Source organism: Cherax quadricarinatus, chromosome 13 (genome assembly GCF_038502225.1).
Source record: "Cherax quadricarinatus isolate ZL_2023a chromosome 13, ASM3850222v1, whole genome shotgun sequence".
In the NCBI taxonomy this organism is placed as follows: Eukaryota; Metazoa; Arthropoda; class Malacostraca; order Decapoda; family Parastacidae; genus Cherax; species Cherax quadricarinatus.
The window spans coordinates 24,876,871-24,897,888 of record NC_091304.1 but is presented as its reverse complement, the minus strand read 5'-3'; the positions used below and the strand labels follow the sequence as shown (position 1 = coordinate 24,897,888).

Genomic DNA, 21,018 nt, shown 5'->3' with positions numbered 1-21,018 from the left:
GTTAAATGGTCAAGAAGTTAAAAAAATATGTATTATTTAATAAACTGACAATTACATTACAATAAGAAATTACTCACCTCTATATATGACCCAAGAAAAGCAGCGATTAGAGTTGGTCCAATATTCAAGGCACCCCATAGTAAAAATGGAATAATTAGTAAGGACTTTTCTACACCATAATCAGTATCTGATGCTAGAGTTAAGGAAAGAAAATTTCAGGGACATATGATAAGAAATACAATAAAATGAATTGACATGCAGAATTATTAGTTCAAATTATCAATGAGGCACATTTATAATCATTCATAAATTTTGTACTGTGTATAGGTACAACACAGTATTACTGCTTATTATTTTCCATGGCTTCCTATCTTTCTGCAGTGCCACAGACACTTTTTTGAAAAGGCTATGGTTATTATCCATATACAGTAGTACCTCGGAACTCAAACTTAATTCATTCCAGAAGACTGTTGAGTGCTGATCTGTTTGAGAACCAAATGAATTTTTCTGTAAGGAATAATGAATAATTCTTTTTTCATCTCTATTGTGACTCAAACCAATTTTCTTTTTGGTTGGCTGTTATCACTAATCTTCTTAGGCCCCATGGTGACTTATTTATACAATATAAAAAAACACCAAAAAATGTGAAGAAACACGAAATAGTTTACAGCAAAGTTCAGCAGAGTTTTGCACTGAGCAACAGCTGCAGGGAGACTGGCACACATTGTTTAGTTGAGTGCCAAACAAACGGTCAACTACCAAGCAATTTTTTTTTACCGAACAGAGTGTTTGAATACCGAACTGTTCGAGTACCAAGGTACTACGTATTGTACTTTACTACTACTTGCAGCTTTTCATCCATGATTAATTTCATCTTCCTGAATCCTAGATATGTCTCCCTCTTAACCTTTTCGCTGTCGAGACCCCTGCTCACAAACTTGCTCTCAGTGTCGAAGAATTTAAAAAAAAAAATTCTTATGAAATGATAGAGAATCTTTTCCCGGTGATAATGACACCAAATAGTATGAAATTTGATGGAAAGCTTATGGAATTATGCTCTCGCCAAAGTTAGCAGACTTGGCGATATATACACATCAGTGATTTTGCCCAATTTGAGCCCTATTTTTGGCCAATTCCATTGTGGTCAGAAATTGGCAATTTGGCCAATTTCACACAAATTTCAAAAGATGCCAATTTCAAAACAGGGTCCAGAATAAACAATGCAGACATTCGTGCACTAAAAATAACATTTACTCTGTTCATCAGTCATGTCTCAGGCCCCCTTACGTTACTCTTGCTTTCCATTTTGAATTTTTATTCACACAAAAAATAAAGATTTACTGTTATGCAGGCTACTGTATTATTGTAATAACTGTATAACTGACCAGTTGAACAAGTATTGGATGGTGATGTCATTTGTTTACTCTTGAACATCAGCAGAAATCGACATTTCACTACTTTGAGCTCAATTTCAAGGTATACTTTACTTTGTGAAACCAATCAAAATCATTTTTATTTCCATAATATATCTTTCATTCTATCAAATGAGACCAAGAAAAGTTAATACAACCATAAATACCATACAAAAAAGCCTCAAAATTGGGGTTTTAAACCAAAATATTTTTTTCTCATTATGTGCTGCGTGCTGCAGGATTTTTATACTGTGCACACTGACCAGCTAGAATTTTGGCGTAGTATTATGAGACCAACAATGGCTTGCAAGCGTAATATTACGGACCGACAGTGAAAGGGTTAATGTTTGTATTTTGCACACACAGGTCAAGGTTAGAGTACTGTAGAGATAGTGGATTGGAAATCCTACACACACATCAATGCACTAATTCTAAAACCTGTATCATGTTTCTTCACAATTTCTTGTTTGATCTTTACAGAAACTGCCTGTTTACTATGCATTTTAGGGCCATGGTGACTTGGTAACACAAAATATGACATAATGAAATCAAAATGCCTATAATATCTCAAAACTTTTCATCACAACTCAAAACTGTAAATCATAACTCAAAATTATTATAATTCCAGTCTATCGTAGCTCAAGGGACAACTGTATTATAAAAAAATTTGCTACTGTAAAATCATAGTACAGCTTCTCCTCACTTATCAATGGAGTTCCATTCCTAAGACCATGCCAGTAAACAAATTCATCACTAATTGAAAAATCACCCTTACTGACACGCAAAAGTGTCACCACCCAAAATTAAAATATTCAGTTTTATGTTTGCTGGGAAATTCCTTTCAATCTGTTTATTATTAATGGTAATACAACATGAAATAGGTTAATGACTTACTTTGAGATATTCCAGGAAACGTGTGCATATCCGATTACTTGAGAATTTTCTTTTAGAAAATTGCACTTTTCAGTCTTTGCATAAGATATGAGTGATCTATAGTTACCTTCAGCCATATAGTCGCGGTCACTTTTTTTATCCTTCCTGCCTCCATCCTTCAATACCTCTCTATATAATGTCAGTTTTATTATATTGGGCATTTTTATCATGCTTCTATGTTATTTATGTTATTCTTTTTTTTCAACACACTGGCCATATCCACCAGTGAGTTGGCCTAAAAGGAAAACGAAGTTTCTCCTTTTACATTTAATACATATACAGGAGAAAAGGTTACTAGCCTTGCTCCCAACATTTTAGTAGCCTCTTAAACACGCATGGCTTACGAGGAAGAATTCTGTTCCACTTCCCCATGGAGATATGAGAAATAAACAAGAATAAGAACTAAAAAGAAAATAGAAGAAAACCCAGAAGGGTGTTATATATGTGCTTGCACATGTATGTAGTGTGACCTAAGTGTGAGTAGAAGTAGCAACGACCTGAAATCTTACATGTTCATGAGACAGAAAAAGGACACCAGCAATCCTACCATCATGTAAAACAATTACAGGTTTTGTTTACACTCACTTGGCAGGATGGTAGTACCTTCCTGGCGGTTGCTGTCTACCAACCTACTACCTATTATTTATGTTATACCTAATATTACTCTGAAAGAAATATGATAGGTAGATAACCTTTATTGATAGTAATAGTATAATTATACAATATTTTATAGTGCTGTGAGCTCATACCTCCATACGTCATGGTGAACCATAAGTTACTGAGAGACACTGCTCGTGCCTTCTCCTTCTCTCTCACATAGCCCGCCCACCCTCCAATATCTCTCAATATAATGTCAGTTTTATCAATTTGGGCATCTTTATCATGCTTCTACGTTATTTATGTTACACCTAATATTATTCTGAAATAAATATGATAGGTAGATAACCTTTATTGATTGTAACAGTATATTTATACAATATTTTATAGTGCCTGAGTGACATCTCCACACACCATGGTGAGCCATAATTACTGAGAGATCGTCACTGCTTCTCCTCTCATATAGCTCTACCCACCTCCACTTACCCTTCAAGCCTTGGCTTGAATAATTAAAAGGCTCATTGGCATTCTTTTTTGTAACTGATAGTCAAACTAGATTGCTAGTATTTTTTCCATTTCATGAATGAGGCCTTTCCCTGCCTAATTATGCTTGAAATCCTATCGATGATTTCACTGCCTCTTTCACTCTATCTTTTCCTTCAAGATAGTGGAAATGGTAGAATGTGCCAGTTTTAAGTCATCGGCTATCATCTGCAGCTTCATACTCATTTATAAACTATTTTCACTTCAAGATCGAGAGCCTTCCTTTGTTTCTTGGCACTTCCTTCAGGTGAAGTCAGTATCTTCTTTTTCAATGACATCTTGTACTATGACATGCACAATAATGTGCAAATTTGAACAAATACCTAGTCTTGGAGACAGTGAAAGCTAGTGTACTCAGTGGCTGTAGAAAGGAGACTAAGATGCTTGATGCTGAGTTGATGTGTTGCCCATTTCCATGACCCAAGTTCTCATATGGCATAAAATGCAGACTCATGGGAGGACCTGAATGAATAAACTCAGTGAACAAGGTATGTCGAAAGTAATAATAATAATGAGGGAAAAGGGTGAGTGGTGCACTTAGGAGTCTGTGGAGACAAAGAACTTTGTCCTTGGAGGCAAAGAGGGAATGTATGAGAGTATAGTTTTACCAACGCTCTTATATGGGTGTGAAGCATGGGTGATGAATGTTGCGAGGACAAGGCTGGAGGCAGTGGAGATGTCATGTCTGAGGGCAATATGTGGTGTGAATATAATGCAGAGAATCGTAGTTTGGAAGTTAGGAGGAGTTGGGATTACCAAAACTGTTGTCCAGAGGGCTGAGGAAGGGTTGTTGAGGTGGTTCGGACACGTAGAGAGAATGGAGCGAAACAGAGTGACTTCAAGAGTGTATCAGTCTGTAGTGGAAGGAAGGCGGGGTAGGGTCGGCCTAGGAAAGGTTGGAGGGAGGGTAAGGTGGTTTTGTGTGCAGAGGCTTGGACTTCCAGCAGGCATGCGTGAGTGTGAAGGCTTACTCAGCCCTGTAACAACTTCAGACAGTATTACCAAGGCTGGCTCCTCCTCAGGAAAATTAGTGAATAGAAAAAAATAATAACAGACAAACATAAACACTTTATTATATAGAAAATATAAAATATAAGACACTTAAACATGAAATATTAATCCTACATTAAAGAAAATGAAAAATGAAAAATATGAATAACTGAATTCAACGCTACTTTAAAACTTGGGTGTCTGGTGTTGGTGACACTGTGTTGTTGAAATGTAGCCTTTATTGATGATAGGGGAGGGTCGGGTGTTGGTTACAACCCACCAGTTGTTCTTCACAGTATAGCCATGAGTATGATATCCCAATGACAGGAAAGCAGGTTCTTTACCACTGCAATGATGAGGGTTACGTCCTGCAATTTCATACAGTGCACAGGTAATTAAATCCAAAGGAAGTCTCAGGACATTAGTCCATCTCCATCAGTTCTGCTCGTTGATTGGCAGGTGACCTCTCTGTCATCCAAGAGTAGTGCTGGGAGCTGTGAGTCTAGTGATTACTGTTTGGACCGGAGCCCACCGTCACCTTTCAAGGGGAGAAGAAGGAGGAGAAGGGATAGCGGGAGCTAGACTGACCCTACCTTAACAAGCAGCCGGCAGTCAAACTATCACTTTGGGTGGGGAAAAAGGCGGGAGCTTGACTTACCCTACCTTAACAAGTAGCCGGCAATGAAACTATTGTTACTATATACTCCCTCTCTACTCCTGTCTATTGAACTTTTCCTTCACACTCCCGATACCAAGACTTATAGTCAAGGAGTATAAGAAGAATATACGAGAAAAAGTTCTTACATGTGGAAGTCGCGTAAGGCGAGAAATCTTCTACTGACTGTCACGACTTAACCAGTCAGAGAAATAATTGGATGAACCATTGATATATACAATATGGAACTTAAAAGCCTGGTGTGCCAATGTCCACCTCAAGAGGCGACTGTTGGTTCCCTTAAAAGTTTCTAGGTATATCAAAGGTTTGTAGTCCGTTCTAAAATGAATTCTTTTCCCAGCAAATAAAATTTAAGTTTGGAGATACCCCACACAAGGGCCAAACATTCCTTTTCTATGGTGGAGTATCTCATTTCTCGGGAAGGAGTTTCCGGCTTAGGAAGCATACAGGAAGGAGTACCATCATGGTATTGTAGTAGCACTGCACTAAGCCAGTATTGAGGCATCAGCTCTTAAACAAAATGTTTTATTAATATCTGGAATCTTAAGTATAGGGTCTTTCGAAAGATACTTTTAAATCTTATCTTAGTGGTACACACCAATATGTATACAAAAATGGCGTGGCCTCCAACTCCTTAACCCTTTCAGGGTCCAGAGGCCAAATTTCAGAAGTGTGCACCAGGGTCCAAGAATTTTCAAAAATAATTTTGCTATTTTTCTTATGAAATGAGTAGAGAATCTTTTTCTGAAGGTAATAAAACAAAAACTACAAATTTGATGGAAAACTGAGGAAATTATGTCTCGTGAATTTTGATGTGTGCGATATTTACACATCGGATTTCCACTGACTCCCATTTTAGGCCAATTACAGTATTTCAGTCAACCAAATTCTTAGCTATTTCACTAGTATTACTTCTATTCTATCGATTGAGCACAAGAAATCGCCAAGTCAACTGTTTCAACAATAAAATACAGTGACCGGAAGTGGTAATTTGGCCAATTTAGCAAAGTTCAAAATATTCCAATTTCAAAATAGGGTCCAGAATAAACAATGCAGGCATTCCTGGCACTAAACTAACATTTCCTCTCTTTATTAGTTACATTTTAAGGCTTTACAAATGAATTCCATTTTGATTTTTATTCACGTAATGAATTTTTATTCAAACCAAAAATAGAAGATTTACTGTTATGCAATACTTTAATAATTGTATAAATAATATCACCACATTTGTGAATGTATATTAGACCCACCAGCTGTGAGGTCATTTGTTTTACTCTTGAACATCGGCAAAATTTAACATTTCTGCTACTTTGAGCTCAGTTTCAAGCCATTTCCAGTATTAAAAGCGAATCAAAATCATCTCTATTTCTGTAGTATATATTCCATTCTATCAAATGAGGCCAAGAAATTGCAAATACAACTAAAAACATAAAAAAACACTGCAAAGTCACTGTTTTGTCGAAAATTACGGTCTCAGTTTTTCTCTCATTATGCACTGTGTGCTGCAGGATTTGTTTTATGTGGTACACACATACCACATAGATGTATTCTCTCATATCTAGGCCCAAATTTACTGCTCACAGCTTATCAGAGAGAGTTGAGCTCATGGCGTAGATCTACGGTTTGGACCCCGAACGTAAAGCCGTAGATCTACAGCCTGGAACCCTGAAAGGTTAAACCAGTTCTATTCACGGATGGCACCACATGTGTCTTCTCCAAATCAAACAGCTATACTTAGTAACATTGTAAACATTAAACTACATAAAATATCAAACTGGATAACAACCAACAAACTCTCTTCATATAGACAAAACCTACTTCATTTTTTTTGGAAACAGAGCATGAAATATCAGTTAAACATATGATAAATGGTTCACCCATTACTAGACACACTGAAGGCCAAATTTCTAGGTCTCAGCTTAGCGGTAATCTTAAATTTCATACCCACATCAGCATATAACTAAAAAACTTTCCAACACAGTAGGTATCCTTTCCAAGATATGATACTATGCAGTACCTAAAAGGGAGCCTCCTTACCTTATATCAATCTCTAATATACCCTCACCTCACCTATGTTATTTGTGCTTGAGGATCTACCATGACTAATCACCTCAAGCGTTTAACCCTTTCAGGGTTGAGACCCTCGATCCGTAACTCCCACTCAGGTGAAAAATATTCAAAAAATAAAAACTACTTTTTCGTGAAATGACAGAGAATCTTTTTCGATCATAATGACACCAAAACTATGAAATTTGATGAAAAATTTACAAAATTATCTCTCGCGATGTTAGCGGTATCAACAATATTTCCCATCCATGATTCGAGCACTCTGAGCCTATTTTAGGACAATTCCAATGTTTCAGTCTATTAAAATCATAGCTATGTGCTAGAATTCCATTTGTTCTATCGACTGGTACAGAAACCTCCCATTTACCAATTTCAACTACCCAATAAAGTGGTCAGAAATTGGAATTTAACCAATTTCACCAAATTTTCAAAGATGCCAATTGAAAAATAGGGTCCAGAATAAACAAGACAGACATTCCTGGCACTAAAATAACATTCTATCTGTTCATTAGTCACGTCTCAGGCCCCTCTTCTTTACTTTTGCTTTCCATTTTGAATATTCATTCTCACAAAAAATAGAAGATTTACTGTTATGTATACTACTGCATCATTTGTAAAACAGTATAAATGATATCAGCACACTTGTACAGAAGATTAGACTCGAGTTGGCGTGTATTGGACATGTAGGTGAGTTGTTTACTCTTGAACAGCAGTATAAATCAAACATTTTCAACTTTGCCCTCAATTTCAAAGTACAGCAGACCGTCATTTACCACAAATTCTGTTCCTGAAAATGTGTGAAAATAGGGTTCGTTACTGAAAAGCCCACCAAAAATGCCAAACAACTTTTTTAGGCCTCCATCTTACAAAAATAAAAGTGAATATGTAATTGTAGTTCACTGTTGTGATGTATTATGTTGTTTTACTGCTAAAGTACAAATGTAACAGAAATAATAGTATTTCTTACCTCAAATTGTGGGGCTGGTGTTTGTGGATGACTGTGAAAAGAGTGGAGAGTTATGCTGTGGCCCTACTGGGCTGAGGTGGATAGTAGAGGTTCTGGTACTGAAGTCGATGGTTGTACTTAAAGTCATTCAGTCAGTCAGTCAAGTCATTCACTAAGTCAGTCAAATCATTCAGTGAGTCAGTCATTCAGTAAGTCAGTCAGTCACACAAACTTACGTTTACCTCTTTTTATGTGTACAAAGTAACACTTCATTATAGCCACAGGTTATATCTTGTCTAATATCTTTGTGTATTTCATTAATTCTAAGACACAAATGCTTATACCTTTTCTTGCCACTTTGAGCAATACTGATCGCCTACTGGGTGTCATGATTGCTTAGCAGATACAAGATATAGTAATTAAAAAAAACACAATTCACAATCACTAGCTTGTAGCAGAGAAGTTGGACTGGACATGTATAAAGTACTAATCCTGGGATGGTGGGGTGGTGTCGGGTGTGGCTGGGGATGGTGGGAGGTCTCCCGCTGATCCACAACAAGGTGGCGGCTACGAAAGGGAATTTTTCTTTCATCATAATTCAACACGTTCACCTCACTCACACATAATCACTGTTTTTGCAGGCATTGTACTTCACATTTCAGGACTCAAGTCGACTATATAAAAATAACCGGTTTTCCTGAATCCCTTCACTAAATACACCTACCATCCGACTTCGACCTGCTCAACTTACGACCACTCGACTTACGACCGTGTTTTTATGCCAAATTTCTGGAAATAAACAACTATTTGTTTGTACACAGTGTTTATCTAAACCTTACAGTATAAAATACAGTACTAACAGCATAAAAGTAAAGTAAAACAATTTTTTTTTTTAAACAATCGGCCGTCTCCACCGAGGGTGACCAAAAAAGAAAGAAAACCCCCAAAAAAGAAAATACTTTCATCATCATTCAACACTTTCACCTCACTCCACATTATCACTGCTTTTGCAGGGTGCTCAGAATACAACAGTCTAGAAGCATACACATATAAGATACACAACATATCCCTCCAAACTGCTATCCCAAACCCCTCCTTTAAAGTGCAGGCATTGTACTTCCTTTTCCCAGGACTCAAGTCTGACTATATGAAAAAAACCGGTTTTCCCCTGAACCCCTTTCCCTAAATATTACCTGCTCCCTCCAACAGATCGTCAGGTCCCAGTACCATTAGTCTCCATTCACTCCTATCTAACTGCGCTCATGCGCTTGCTGGAAGCCCAAGCCCCTTACCCTAAAACCTCCTTTACCCCTTCTCTCAACCCTTTCGGGGGCGACCCTACCCGCCTTCCTTCCCTATAGATTTATACACTTCCATGTCATTCTACTTTGATCCATTCTCTCTAAATGACCAAACCACCTCAAAAACCCCCTCTTCTGCCCTCTGACTAATACTTTTATTAACTCCACCTTCTCCTAATTTCCACACTCCGAATTTTCTATAATATTTACACCACATTGCCCTTAAACAGGACATCTCCACCCCCAACCGTCCCCGCTGCCATTTCCAAAGCTTCACACCCATATAAGGTGTTGGTACTACTATCTTCATTCCTTCTTTGCCTCCATAGATAAGGTTTGACTCAATATACCTCAACGCACCCTCTTTTCCCTCATCAATTCTATGATTAACTTCATCCTTCATAAATCCATCCCCGAAAATCAACTCCAAGTATCTGAAAACATTCACTTCTTCCATACTCCTCCTCCCAATTTGATACCCAATTTTTCTTTATCTAAATCATTTGACACCCTCATCATCTTACTCTTTTCTATGTTCACTTTAACTTTCTACCTTACACATTCCCAAACTCATCCACTAACCTTTGCAATTTTTCTTTAGAATCTCCAAAAGCACAGTATCATAAACAAAAAAGTAACTGTGTCAATTCCATTTTGAATTTGATTCCCATAATTTAATCCCACCCCTCTCCCAAACACCCAAAGCGTTTACTTCCTTTAAAACCCCATCTATAAATATATTAAACAACAGTGACTTAAACATCCCTCAAGACCTACTTTTGCGAAGTAGTCTCCCCCTCTTCTCACACCTAACCTGAGCCTCCTATCCTCATAAAAACTCTTCAGCATTTAATAACACCCCCTATTCCATATACTTAACATCTGCCACATTGCTCCTCTATCCATCTATCTATGCCTTTTCCAAATTCATAAATGCAATGAAAACTTCCTATCTTTATCTAAATCTGTTCACAAAATGCTTAATGTAACACCTGATCTACACATCCCTACCCACTCTAAAACCTCCTTGCTCATAATCCTACATTCTGTCTTACCTCTAATTCTTCAATTATAACCCTAAATACACTTTTCTGGTATACTCAGTAAGCTTATTCCTCTATAATTTTACAGTCTCTTTTGTCCCCTTTCCCTTTATATAAGGACTATACATCTCTCTGCCAATCCTAGGTACCTTCCCTCTTTCATACATTTATTAAACAAAGTACCAACCACTCCCAAAACTATATCCCCCTGCTTTAACATTTCTGTCATGTCCCCTCAGTTCCAGCTGCTTTACCCCTTTCATTTCATTGCCTCACGTCCTCCCCACACTTACATTCTGCTCTTCTTCACTCCTAAAAGATGGTATACCTCCCGACCAGTTTGAAATTACTGCCTCTGTTTCTTCCTTAACATTTAAAAGTTCCTCAAAATATTCGCCATCTACCCAATACCTCCATCTCCCCATCTACTAACTCCCTACTCTGTTTTTTAAATACAAATCCATATTTTCCTAGGCTTTCTTAACTTTAACTCACTCCAAAATTTTTCTTATTTTCATTAAAATTTCTTGACAGTGCCTCTCCACCTATCATCTGCTCTCCTTTTGCACTCTCCCCTCTCTTTACCCTTTTTTTTACTCTCCATATACTCTGCTCTTCTTATAACACTTCTGCTTTGTAAAACCTCTCATAATACCTTTTTTTCTTTATACTACCTTACTTCATCATTCCACCAATCCTCCTCTTTCCTCCTGCCCACCCTCCTATAACCTGAAAATTCTGCCCCCCATTCTAATCTGCATTTTAAACTATTCCAACCCTCTTCACCCCCACTACTCATCTTTGCACTAGCCCACCTTTCTGCCAATAGTAAACATATCTCACGAACTTCCTCCTCCCTTAGTTTATACCTTTCACCTCCCTCTTACTTGTTGTTGCACCTTCCTCTTTTCCCATCTACCTCTTACTCTAACTGTAGCTACAACTAAATAATGATCCCATATATCAGTTGCCCCTCTATAAACATGTACATCCTGGAGCCTCCCATAATTTTTTATCCCCAATACATAATCTAAAAAAACTGCTTTCATTGTGCTCTTTTTTTCCCTTGTTTTTTTATTTATCCTCCCCAAAAAATTATGTATTATTACCTTTTTTTTTTTCTACACAAAAGCTCAATTAAAGGCTCCCCTTTTACTTTTTGGCACCCCAAATTTCCTACAAAACCCCTTAAACTTTTTTCCCACTTTAGCAAAACCCCCAAACCACCTTCTCCCCCAGTTCCCAAAACCCCCCCACGCTTCACCCCCAACTTTTCCCCAAAATCTCTCTCTCTCCCTCTACACCTCTCTTTTCCGGGTGTATCACTTTTAAAACCCCCTTTTCATCAATCTTTTTTTCCCCAAATAATCCTTAAATTAATTTTATATCCTTTTTTCCCCATGGCTTATCCTTAAACCCTTTTTTCCTCCTTCTTTAGCTCTAACTCTTTTTGGGAAACCCCTGACCTAACCCCTTTTTATTCCTCCCCCTGAAACTCTCCCCCCCCCTTCAGCTTTGTTCCAAAGCCAGGACATCAAACCCCTTCTCATTCCCCCAAAATCCCCCAAACATCTCTTTTTTTTTCATCCCGCCTCCCCTTTTTCAGACTTTACTTTGACAATTTTTTTTCTTATTCTTTTAAAATAATCTTTCAGGAAAAGGGGGTTTCTGGGCCCTAGTTCCCGGGATTTTGGGTTGGGTTTTAAACACGCAAAAATTCCCGGGGAAAAATTCCTTTTTCCCCTTCCCCCTGGATTTTAAAGGAAAAATTAAAACCAAGAAATATTAAAATAAAATCGAAAACTCAGATGAGTGTATAAATAAATGTGTTTTTCATGTATGTAGTGTGACCTAAATTGTGAAGTAGCCCAAAACATCCTGTAATCTTGCATATTTATAGGGCAGACCAAAAAACATGAATCCCCACCATCATTAAAAAAAATCCAGGCTTGTTTTACATCATTAGGGGGGTAGTACCTCCCTGGGGGGTTCTGTCTCCAACCTACACCTATAAAACATTAATAAAAAAATAAAACAATAAAATAAATTCTTTAAAAAAATGTTTTTTGATATTCGTAAAATTGATTTCACCTTTTTCTTGAACCCAACTTCGGTTAAAAAAATGGAAAGTGTATTCCCCGTTTCTTGGAAAATTCATTAAATAAGGGATGGAAAATTTTTACCTTGTCCCTCCAAAAACTCTCGGGTCCCAAATCCATTATTCCATTCCCCCCTATCAAAACCGCTCCCCACCCTTTGGAAGTCAACCCCCTGCCCACAAAACCTCCTTAACCTCTACAACCTTTTTCAGGGGGGGTCCCCACCCCCCTTCCCCCACAGATTTATTCTCTCCATGTCATTCCCTTTGATCCATTTCTCTACCAAACCACCTAACAACCCCCCTTAGCCCTCTCACTAATACTTTTTTATCCACACCTTCTCTTTTAACATAATTTTCTGCATAATATTTCCCCGTTGTTTGGGACATCTCCCTGCCTCAACCCCCTCCTTGGCATTTACAACCCAAGCTTCACCCCCTTTAAAAGTTTTGGTATTTCTTCCTCAACTTTTCCCTTTTTTGCCCCCAGGATAATTTTTTTGTATCCAATATACCTCAATACCACCCCCTTTTTCCTTCATAAATTCTATATAACCTCATCCTTTAAATCCATGTGCATCAACTCCCAAATTTTAAAAACTTCCCTAAACCCCCCCCCCAATTTATTCAATTTTCTTTATCTAAATCATTTGATACTCTCATCATTTTGCTTTTTTCTATTTCCTTTCTTTCTCCCTTTACACATTCCCAAATTCTCCACAAATTTTGAAATTTTTTCTTTAGAATCCCCCATAAGTACGTATCATCAAAAAAAGTAACTTGTCATTTCCCCATTTTTTTTTAATTAAAATTTTAATCTCACCCCTCTCCTAACCCCCTAGCATTACTTCTTTTAAACCCCATCTATAAATATTTTAAAACAACCATGGTAATTTACACCCCTGTCAAGACCACTTTTACGGGGGAAGTAGTTTTCCCTCTCTTCCCCCCTAACCTAGTCACTATCTCATAAAAACTCTTTGCATTTGTAACCCCCCTATTCCATACACTTCAACATCCCACATTGCTCTTACCCAAACCTTATACCCTTTTCTAAATCCAAAATGAAAAAAAAAACCCCCCTTTATCTTTTGCCCCAATAATGTTTAATGAAACCGTCTACACATCCCTCCCCACTCAAAAACCTCCTTGCTCACCCCAAATTTTACATTTTCTTACCTCTAATTCTTTAATTAAAACCACCATCCCGGGTTTCTCAGAAAACATTCCTCAAATTTTTTTTTTATTTTTATTATCACTGGGATTACCCAAAGGGAGGGTGGGAAAAAAAAAAAACTTTTACCTCATTCCTCCATCACTGTCTTGCCAGAAAAGGGGGGGTTTCTGGTTTTTTAACTGCAAATTCCCCTCCTTCAGGTCGGCACTGCCCCCCTCTCCCGGACTCAAAATCCGGCCCGCATTCCTGACCCCCCCCTAAATGTTACTTTGCTCACCTCCAACCCGTCAATATTAAAACCATTCGTCTCCCTTACTCCCATCAAACAGCTCCCTCCTGCAAGTCCAAACCCCTCCAACCCCCACCCCTCCCTCCCCCCCCTGGCCGCCCTACCCCGCCCTTTCCCTTCCCCTAAATGATACCTCGAATCATTCTGTTCGCTCCCTTCTCTCTTTCAAAACCTAAAAACCCCCCTTCCCCAGCCCTCTGGGAAAATTTTAATCCCCAAACCCCCTCTAACTTAACTTGAAATTTTCTGCTTTTTCCCCCCATTGCCCCCAGACAATGTGTGGTGTGAATAAATTTTCAATCTTGTTCCCCCCCCTTTATATAAAGGGGCTATCATCTCAAATTTCTAGGGACCTTCCCCCCTTTCCCATTAAAAAAACCAACCACCCCAACACTTGCCCCCTGTTTTTCTTTCTTCATGACCCCTCATTTCCCAGCTTTTTCCCCCTTTTTCTCTTGCCTCCCCCCTCCCCCCACCCTTCTTTTTCCTCCAAAAAGATGATACCCCCCCTGTCAGTGCATAAAATTACCCCCCCCTTTCTTGTGCTTTTGTTCCTCAAAATATTCTATCTCCCCAAACCTCCATCTCCCCATCTCTACCCCCCTTCTCTTTTTTAACTTGATCCATTTTTCCCCTAACTTTCTTTTTAAACCCTTTTTCAGGGTCAGGCCAAAATCTGAAATCCCCCCAGTGTCCAAAAATTTTCCAAAAATTTTTATTTTTTTTAGAAAAGGTAGTCTTTTTGGAAAATAAAAACAAAAACAAATGAGGAAAATTAAAAGCTCTCATGAATTTTGATGTGTCAGCGATATTCTGAATCATGATTTGCGACTTTGACTTCCATTTTAGGCCAATTACATCATTCAATCGACCAAATTCTTAGCTATTTTACTAAGTATTACTTCTATTCTATAGATTGAGCACAGAAATTGCCAAGTCAACTGTTTCAACTACAAAATAAAGTGATCGGAAATTGGTAATTTGGCCAATTTAACACAAAGTTCAAAATATTCCAATTTCAAAATAGCATCCAGAATAAACAATGTAGGCATTCCTGGCACTAAACTAACATTTCCTCGTTCATTAGTTATGTTTTGAGGCTTTACAAATAAATCCCATTTTTATTTTTTATTTACATAATGAATTTTTATTCACACCAAAAAATAGAAGATTTACTGTTATGCAATACTGTAATAATTGTATAAATATCATCACCACATTTGTGAATGTGTATCAGATCCACCAGCTGGCATGAATTAGACGTGTGAGGTCGTTTGTTTACTCTTGAACATCGACAAAAATTTAACATTTCCGCTACTTTGAGCTCAGTTTCAAGCCATTTCCGGTGCTAAAACCAATCAAAATCATCTCTATTTCTGTAATATGTCTTCCATTCTATCAAATGAGACCAAGAAATTGCAAATACAACTATAAAAAACATACGAAAAAACACTGCAAAGTTGCTGTTTTAATCGAAAATCTTGGTTTCAGTTTTTTTTCTCTCATTATACACAGTGTGCTGCAGGATTTCTTTTATGTGGTGCACACATACCACATAGATGTATTGTCTCATATCTAGGCCCAAGTGTACCACTCACAGTGTGAGCTCATGACGTAGATCTACGGTTTGGACACTGAATGCAAAGCCGTAGATCTACGGGACGGACCCTGAAAGGGTTAACTCACTCCAAAATTTTTTCTTATTTTCATTAAAATTCCTTGACAGTACCTCTCCCACTATCATCCCCTCTCCTTTTGCACTATCTCACCACTCTCTTCACCTTTCTTTTACTCTCCATATACTCTACTCTTCTTACAACACTTCTGCTTTGTAAATACCTCTCATAAGCTAACTTTTTCTCTTTTATCACACCCTTTACTTCATCATTCTACCAATCACTCCTCTTTCCTCCTGCACCCACCCTCCTATAACCACCAACTTCTGCCCCACATTCTAATACTGCATTTTTAAAACTATTCCAACCCTTTTCAACCCCCCCACTCCTCATACTGGGGGTAACTGTAGAAAATTATTGCTTTCATATGCCTTCACTCAGAGCGTCTAAAAATGGTGTTGCATAAGTGGGAGTGTTCCTCTTTATTTATTAAGACTACAAATATTTTAAGGTAAGTAATGAGTGAACTGTATACAGGAGGGCCCCGCTTTATGGCGTTTCGCTTTACGGCGTTCCGCTAATACGGACATTTCAAATTATGACCAAAACTCGCTATACCGCTCCCCCCACCTGTCTTTCTAATACGGTCACAGCGGCCCACCGAGTTTGTTTACATTCTCCCTGAGCACATCTCCTTGTTATGTCTGGAAACTTTCCAAAATTTCAAGTGTTTTAAAGTTATTGTATATTTTATATGTATTGTACTTGATAATTAAACTTGTGTACACCTGTACCTAAATAAACTTACACACTGTGCTGGCATGTAGGTACACATTAAAATCACTAAGTGTCTCTCTACTCTTGATGCAATAATAATAATAATAATAATAATAATAATAATAATCTCTTGGGCGCATTAATGTCGCATATTACGTTAATATAGACATTTCCCTTAATCTATCTATGATATTTTTTTCAAAATTATATAAGAAACACATTATGTAACACACAAACATGATACATGCACCCACAGTATAAAAATTTATACAAATATATATGAGATGTTTACCAAACGGTTTGTAGAAGTGTGGGAAGAATTACGTTTTCTCTAGCCCGTCACCTGTTACTAGGGATAACTGTAGAAAAATATTCCTTTCGTATGCCTTCACTTTATAGCTATAATTCTGTACTAACTTGTACACAGTGTAAGAGTATTTGTTTCGTGATTTAATTATTATAATAATAATAAAAATATTATAAGGTAGCCTGGTGGCTAAAGCTCCCGCTTCACACACGGAGGGCCCGGGTTCGATTCTCGGCGGGTGGAAACATTCGACACGTTTCCTTATACCTGTTGTCCTGTTCACCTAGCAGCAAATAGGTACCTGGGTGTTAGTCGACTGGTGTGGGTCGCATCCTGGGGGACAAGATTAAGGACCCCAATGGAAATAAGTTAGACAGTCCTCGATGACGCACTGACTTTCTTGGGTTATCCTGGGTGGCTAACCCTCCGGGGTTAAAAATCCGAACGAAATCTTATCTTATCTTATCTTATCACAAACTCTTACAAATGTACATGAATGAACTAAAACTGGACACGTATTAATACCGTCTATTTCGCCTGACCGAGTGATCGTCCACAACCTGTTCAGTTTGTTTGTTTACGCTGTCTGAGCTCGGTGTATCATTAAATGTTGTATATTACGTTAATATACACATTTTCATTAATCCATCCGTGATATTTTTTTCAAAATTATATAATAAACACGATACATAACATAAATACATAACAACATATGTGTAGAGAACCTAGGATAACCCAAAAAAGTCAGAGTGACTTACTTCCATTGCCTTCACTCAGAGCATCATTTCTTCTCAAAATGATGTTACATGAGAATGGGAGTGTTCTTCTTTAATTATTCTACCGTATCAATGTAGAGACAACCTGTACACAATGTAACTTGTACACAAACCAGACGTGTACACTGTTTACAAAACTTACCTTCGCCTGGTTTGTTTACATAACTCTGCGCCTGTCCTCTCTCATGCACTCATTCTTTCTCTCTGGTATGGTAGCCTGGCTGACTACCATACATACCACACTTGATTTTTTACAATAAATACTACTCATCTCACCCTATATTTTAAGGTAAGTAATGAGTGAACTGTATATACATTTTATCGCTCTGGGATGCTTAAATATCATAGAATAGTATGTGTAGGTGGGGTGGGGTGGCCTGGTATGGTAGCCATTTTATCGGCTGACTACCATACATACCACACTTGATTTTTTACAATAAATACTACTTGTCTCACCCTAGATTAAGACTATAAATATTTTAAGGTAAGTAATGAGTGCACTATGTGTGTATTGTACTTTTTTATTGTTTTTTGATGCCTGGTTCTATTGCTAACTTAATATATGTTAGTGTAAACTTGTTATCTAGTGTTCGTATGCATTTGTAAGTGGAAAAAAAGGGTGTTCCACTTTACGGCAGTTTCCGCTTTATGGCGGTAGCCTGGAACCTAACCCGCCGTATAAGTGGGGCCCTCCTGTATATATTTTATCGCTCTGGGATGCTTAAATATCATAGAATAGTATATGTGGGGGGGTTGGCCTGGTATGGTAGCCGGGCTGGCTACCATACATACCACACTTGATTTTTTACAATAAATACTACTCATTTCACCATAGATTAAGACTAAAATATTTTAAGGTAAGTAATGAGTAAGGGTGTTCCACTTTAAGGCGATTTCCGTTTTACAGCAGTAGCCTGGAACCTAACCTGCTGTATAAGTGGGGCCCTACTATATTAGGTTAAATCTGCCCAAAATGCCTCGGCATGATAGTGGCTTTCTTTGCTCCAATCAAATTATGATATGTAAACATACATTGTAACCTTAGCAAAGAAATAAATTTTTATTATTTTATTATTATTATTTACCTTTCTTCTTTCTTTCAACACACTGGCCGTATCCCACCAAGGCAGGGTGGCCCAAAAAGAAAAACCAAAGTTTCTCTTTTAAATTTAGTATTTTATACGGGAGAAGAGGTTACTAGCCCCTTGCTCCCGGCATTTTAGTTGCCTCTTACAACATGCATGGCTTACGGAGGAAGAATTCTGTTCCACTTCCCCATGGAGATAAGAGGAAATAAACAAGAACAAGAACTAGAAAGAAAATAGAAGAATACCCAGAGGGGTGTGTATATATATGCTTGTACATGTATGTGTAGTGTGACCTAAGTGCAAGTATAAGTAGCAAAACATACCTGAAATCTTGCATGTTTATGAGACAGACAAAAGACACCAGCAATCCTACCATCACGTAAAACAATTACAGGTTTTTGTTGTACACTCACTTGGCAGGACGGTAGTACCTCTCTGGGCGGTTGCTGTTTACCAACCTACTACCTAGGATTATTATTTATATTTTATTATTATTATCATCACTACCTTGCTCACCGAGTTTAATAATTTCTTAATTAAGCTGCCACGAGAGACACTAAGAATGTAAATACACAGACGAACACAGCAGCAACTTCTTTAGTACTTCTTCCATTTTCCTCTCTTTCCTCTTCCAAGTGTTGCTGCATTTCTATCTTGTACTATGGGGTGCACAATCAAGTACAAATTTATAGACGAAATATGTAGTCTTGGAGATTGCTTGATACTGAGACCCATCACTAACCCCTTTACTCTGAACTTCTATTGCACTTCTTCCATTTTCCTCTTCCAAGTGCTGCTGCACTTCTATTTTGTACTATGGGGTGCACAATAAAGTACAAATTTGTACAAATATGGAGTCTTGGAGACTTTAAAAGCTAGTGTACTGTGTGGGTGTAAGGAGATTAAGATGCTTGACACTGACACTCTGCACTGCCCATTTCCATGACCCAAGTTCTCATGTGGCATAAATACTGACTCATCGGAGAGCCTGTCGTAACGCCAAGTTATTGGTAAATGAGTACATCGGTAAGTGAGGAGAGGCTGTAACATATTTATGTGTTCTCCATGGGGAAGTGGAACAGAATTCTTCCTCCATAAGCCATGCGTGTCATAAAAGGTGACTAAAATGCCAGGAGCAAGGGAGCTAGTAACCCTTTCTCCTGTATATGTTATTAATTTAAAAAGAGAAATTTTTGTTTTCCTTTTTGCACTACCCTGCTTTAATGGGATACAGCTGGTTTGTTGAAAGAAGAAGTATTTATATGTGCAAGGGTTTGGTTTTGGTGTGCATAAATATACTGGTGGGTTTCATTATACATATACACCTACCATCCGACTTACGACCTGCTCGACTTACGACCACTCGACTTACGACCGTGTTTTTTATGCCAAATTTCTGGGAAATAAACAACTATTTGTGTTGTACACAGTGTTTATCCTAAACCTTACAGAATAAAATACAGTACTAACAGCATAAAAAGTAAAGTTAAACATGAAATACCAAAATAAAACAATAAAATAAAGTCATTACAAAAATGTTTTGTTGATATTCAGTAGTAAAGTTCGACTTACGACCATTTCGACTTACGACCGGTTTCTCGGAACCGAACTCGGTCGTAAGTCGGATGGTAAGTGTACTTAACACAAATACATAAAAAGGATACATTGTTTCAGCCATGTGTATTTAAATGCTGAGAGACTTTCAATAGTAATATCAATAACACATGCTATTAAAGCAGTAAGAATGGCTGTCAGCAACACCACCAGCCAACGAGCGACGTCTTTCTTGACCACAAATGTATATCCCTTCGTACGCTCCTCGTCAAGCCATGCAGAATTAATACAGGTTTCATAATCCAAGCTCTAGAATGAAAACCACGATCATATAATCAAATTATCCACTGAACCCAAAAGGGCCATTCAATGATACATAGAGTGATATGCTAAAGGAGGAATATGCAGAGGTTAGGAAGGGGTGAAGGGTAAGTGTATGCAAGAATAGCTGACAGTGCAAGAGATAAATTAAAATCAAAGTTGATGCAATAAGCTACTAGAATGAAAACCAAAAACATGCTTGAACTCTTAAGAAGGTGTTATATATATATATATCATTACTGTTTCTCACTTTCTTGAGGAACAGATACTTGCTTTGAAAGGACAGAAATATAGGCAAATACCACCTGGCAACTGGAGGTGGAAGCAACTACGAAGCATAAAGTGCATACAGTATATGAACTTCGCTGAGATCCAGAGAATGAGTATCAATGGAAATTTTATGAAACATTCAGAACTACCCCATAATTTGGAAAGGAAATTTTAGATGTTTCAGTCATCTTGGACAATTATCAAACTGTAAGGGAAGGGACAAGTTAGGTCAGGTGA

At 37.8% G+C, this 21,018-nt stretch overlaps 1 protein-coding gene across 1 annotated transcript in view; it reads right to left on the bottom strand.

Moving 5' to 3' along the window:
- The window catches only part of LOC128688713 (H(+)/Cl(-) exchange transporter 7), a 147,234-nt gene that overhangs the window by 90,783 nt on the left and 35,433 nt on the right, over positions 1 to 21,018 (bottom strand). Inside the window, exons 4-5 of the mRNA XM_070084596.1 lie at positions 20,301 to 20,499; positions 78 to 187 (exon numbers count right to left, since the gene is read on the bottom strand). Coding sequence (XP_069940697.1) covers positions 78 to 187; positions 20,301 to 20,499 — 309 coding nt within the window. The remainder of the gene's footprint in view (positions 1 to 77; positions 188 to 20,300; positions 20,500 to 21,018) is intronic.